Source organism: Astatotilapia calliptera, chromosome 14 (genome assembly GCF_900246225.1).
Source record: "Astatotilapia calliptera chromosome 14, fAstCal1.2, whole genome shotgun sequence".
In the NCBI taxonomy this organism is placed as follows: domain Eukaryota; kingdom Metazoa; phylum Chordata; class Actinopteri; order Cichliformes; family Cichlidae; genus Astatotilapia; species Astatotilapia calliptera.
This window is the reverse complement of record NC_039315.1, coordinates 10764281-10765789: the sequence shown is the minus strand read 5'-3', so window position 1 is coordinate 10765789 and position 1509 is coordinate 10764281. Positions and strand designations below refer to the sequence as shown.

Genomic DNA, 1509 nt, shown 5'->3' with positions numbered 1-1509 from the left:
GAGCGATAAGTGATTAATTGTGCTAACAGTGTTGAACTTTGATGACCACACAGATGCTCCCTGAGCAGCTCCCCTGTGCTGTGCTTTGCTCAAGGTAGCAGGAAACTGTTACCGCCGTTACGTATTTAAATTACAAAATACGTGTAACTGTATTCCATTACAGTTACTGTTTTAAAAGGTGGTATTCACAATACAGTTACTTTGTTGAAATGAATGGATTACACGGCAGTATCACCTGGCAGTGATGTGTAGATAAACACAAAGAAGCAGAGCTTTTTTTAATACAAGAAAAAAAAATGCAGCCTCACGGAATATATATACAGGAAAGCAAATTTCCTGTATGTGTTCAGGAAATGTATGGATGATTAATAATTAATAGATGATTAATAATTTAACCATCTATTAATACATTAATTCATCCAGTCTCTTCTGCTTATCCCTTTCAGGGTTGTGGGGGGCAGGGGGCTAAAGCCTATAAAAATAATCATTGTTTATTGTTATTATTTTTATTGCATATTGAAGCAGTATTTTCCTGTGTGGTTTGATAAAATATGAATCGGAGAATGTATATTTCTGATGTAACTCAAATTATGTTTATTTTGAATAGGATGAAGTAGGCATAAGCTTTTTCAGTACAAGAAAAATATTTTCATCCCTGAGTCCATAGATCAGAGGACTCAGGCACCTTGGAGCAATGTTAAACACAATATAGTTAAAATATCGGACATTCAGAAATAAAGTGAAATCGATCTGAAGCACTGCAATTTCTATGAATGGGCACCACAGTTGAATGAGACAGAGCAGCAACTGGAAAGCATGAAGGATCACTGTTTTGAGTCCTTTTTGTGTCAGCTTCTTTTTCTCTCCTGATGCAGCTTTGGCCACTTTCATTATTTGAACATATGAGTATGCAATAGTGATGCCCATAATCAAGAAATACAATTGATACACAGCTGATCGAACATGATCCTGCCATCTGTAAAGAGAAAATGTCTCTCCACTACATATTATGGATTGCTTGTAGAACTTAAGTGAGGCGGAAGCAAAGAACATGGACAGAATAATTATACAAGGACCAGAGCTGACACCATGAATGATCAGGATACAATACATAGTGCTGCGTGTGGAGCAGAGCTGTCCATGACGCAGGGGCATACAAATGGCCACATAGCGCTCCAGAGTCATTGCTGTCAGAGTAACTGGTGTGACAATGAAGTAAAGAAGTACAACAACAGAGATAGTTATACACAACCACACTGGCATTGTAATTTCAAAATGGGTTAATACAAGTAAAACATCTGACAGCAATAACAAAACACTGTCTGACAGCAGTGTTACAAAAAATAAGATGTAACGTGCAGATGTGTGAAAGGATTCCTTTTTAACAAAGATCACAATGAGCAACATGTTGATGCAAAGAAAAATTATTACCAGGATCTGTACAATAATGACCCGGTAGCTGATTGATCGCTGAAAAAAACCATAATTCACTGAGTTGTTACCTGCCAT

At 37.0% G+C, this 1509-nt stretch overlaps 1 protein-coding gene across 1 annotated transcript; it reads right to left on the bottom strand.

Moving 5' to 3' along the window:
* Positions 1-594: 594 nt before the first annotated feature.
* LOC113036726 (odorant receptor 131-2-like) lies at positions 595-1509 on the bottom strand. Its single transcript, XM_026193175.1, has one exon. The coding sequence runs from the start codon at positions 1507-1509 to the stop codon at positions 595-597; it is 915 nt and encodes a 304-aa protein (XP_026048960.1).